The sequence below is a fragment of the Rousettus aegyptiacus genome, unplaced genomic scaffold (genome assembly GCF_014176215.1).
Source record: "Rousettus aegyptiacus isolate mRouAeg1 unplaced genomic scaffold, mRouAeg1.p scaffold_m13_p_5, whole genome shotgun sequence".
Taxonomy (NCBI): domain Eukaryota; kingdom Metazoa; phylum Chordata; class Mammalia; order Chiroptera; family Pteropodidae; genus Rousettus; species Rousettus aegyptiacus.
The window spans coordinates 78,393,030-78,395,657 of record NW_023416308.1 but is presented as its reverse complement, the minus strand read 5'-3'; the positions used below and the strand labels follow the sequence as shown (position 1 = coordinate 78,395,657).

At 37.7% G+C, this 2,628-nt stretch overlaps 1 protein-coding gene across 1 annotated transcript; it reads right to left on the bottom strand.

Moving 5' to 3' along the window:
- Nucleotides 1-1,473: 1,473 nt before the first annotated feature.
- Nucleotides 1,474-2,418, bottom strand: LOC107506722 (olfactory receptor 52E4-like). Its single transcript, XM_016137536.2, has one exon. The coding sequence runs from the start codon at nucleotides 2,410-2,412 to the stop codon at nucleotides 1,474-1,476; it is 939 nt and encodes a 312-aa protein (XP_015993022.2). The 5' UTR covers nucleotides 2,413-2,418.
- Nucleotides 2,419-2,628: the final 210 nt, after the last annotated feature.

Sequence of the window (2,628 nt, the reverse complement as noted above, 5' to 3'; positions counted from 1 at the left end):
ATCATTTATTTATCCATTCACCTTCTGAGGGACATCTTGGTTGCTTCCAAGTTTTGACAGTTATAAATAAAGCTACTATAAACAGTCTTGTATAGATTTTGATTGCCATGTACACAATGCCCTATGAATAGTTCTTGACTGAACAACAAAAATCTGCTTGGTTTATGGATGGCAGTGCCCAGATGAATGGACAAAATCCCACTTGGAATACTGCTGCATTAAGACCAGTGCATGAAAAAACTATCATTGAAGAAAGTAAACATAAATCAGCTCAATGGGCTGGATTGCATGCAGTGTTCCTAGCAGTGATGGAAGACTTGAGTAATGGTAAAGCCTCTGTGTTTGCATTTTTACTGATTCATGAGCAGTAGCTATTGACCTATCTGTATGATCAGGTAGACAAGCAATGGAAAACCGAGCTATCAAAGGGATACCTGTGTGGAACATGTCCCTATGGATTCACTCCGAGAGTTTCAGGGATATGTTAAAGTAGTATATATTGATACCCATCATAAAAATTACTTCAAGGTTCAGATGGTGATTGAAACCACAAGATGAACCTGTTTGTGTACTCCTTTGAGTTGGCCACCTTGGTCCATGAACAGTTTGGACATAGGGAGGCAGCAGCAATGCAGAGATGGGCTTAATATAGACAAATTTTACTCCAATAATAATGTGAGGGAAATGACAAAACTCTAAGGAAACATATCAAAAAAAAAAATAAGCAAACATGTTTATGAGTAGGAAGACAATATTGTCAAGATGTCAGTTCTTCACAAACTGACCTACAGATTTAATATAATCTTGATGAAAATTACAGCAAATGATTTGTGAATATTGAAAGCCTGATTTTACAACTTATATGGAAAAGTAAAAGACTCAGCATAGCCAACATAATACTAACTATAAAGAATAAAATTGGATGACTGACATTACTGGATTTTAAGAATTATAATAAAGCTATAGTAACTAAGAAAGTATGATATAGGCAAAAGAATAAATGGATACATAAATGAAACAGAAGAGAGAGCAAAAAAATAGACCCATGTAAATATAGTCGATAATCTTTGACAAAGGAGCAAAGGTAATATGATGAAACAAAGATTGACTTTTCAACAAATGGTGTTGGAATAGTTAGACATCTATGTGTATAAAAAATTAGAAAAAAGTAAAATGCATACCAATGAAGTCTTCCTTTTTTATCAAATTCTGCTACTGACATGGAGAGCATCATTGCCCCTCACACTTTTTACTTGGCCCTACAATCTTTGGTCACATTCAATGAGAAAAATAACATGATATATTGAAAATAAAATTACATAAAGAAACTAGTGACGGTGAGTTTAGGAGATTCTGATAAAAGCTAAGTAATGTCTCAGTGGCTTTTACATAGTTTCAGTTTTAGGCACCTTGAGAAACCTACCAGCAAATGGTTAGCCTGAAAGAATGTATCAATTTACAAATACATTTGAGTCACACTTTCTTTACAAATATTCTTGCAACTCGGTCTTTAATTTGCTTTGTCCTGACCCCATAAATGACTGGATTTAAACAAGGAGGAATAGCCACATACAGATTGGCCAGGAGTATGTGAATGTAGCGAGGAACATTTCTACCAAACCTGTGAGTCATAAAGGAGAAAAATGCTGGGGTGTAAAAAGCTAAGATGACACAGACATGTGAACCACATGTGCTAAGTGCTTTGAGTTGGGCATCCCTGGAAGAAAGGCGGAAAACAGCTCTTAAGATCTGAACATAGGAAAGGGCAACGAGAATCAAGTCAAAGATGAGGGTAGCAATGGTAAATAAGCCATAGATGATGTTGACTCTTATGTTAGCACACGCAAGACGGGCAATTCCCATATGTTCACAGTAGGTATGGGGAATAATATAGTGTCCACAGAAGGGCAATCGTTTGAGAAGAAGGCAAAAGGGGGTGGCAAGAAGAGCTGGCTTCCCAAGTGCAACAGAGGCCATGATGGCTACCACTTTGTTGGTGAGAATAGTGGTGTATCTCAGTGGATAACAGATGGCAACATAGCGGTCAATTGCCATGGCCAAGAGCACATCAGACTCCATACCCGTGCAGGTGTGGATAAAGAACATTTGTATGAGGCAGCCTTCAAAGCTTATTTTTCTAAAGTTGAACCAGAAGATGGCCAGTATCTTGGGGATGGTAGAAGTGGAAAGGCCTAGATCAATAAAGGAAAGAAGAGCCAGAAAGTAGAACATGGGTTGATGAAGACTCTGCTCAGTCTTGATCACAAACGGGATTGTTATATTCCCCACAAGTGCTATCAAGTAAACAACAAAGAAAGGGAAGGCAATCCAGGTATGGAAAGCTTCCAGACCAGGTATACCCAGCAGAAGGAAGGCAGAGGGATGTGAAGCAGTATCATTGACAGAGGACATCTTCCTGAAAACTCTTGGAAAATACTCTCCTGTCTTCTTCAGTATTTCTGGGGAGATATAAGGGAATATATAATAGTCAGGTATCACTGTATATGATACCATTCTGATTAAACTCTTAAGAACATAGTAGAAGGGAATTTGAGAGCAATTCACTATCAAAGACATTCAAATTATTGCCCATGAAATTTAACATTCCATGGGGATGTGGCAGTTAGA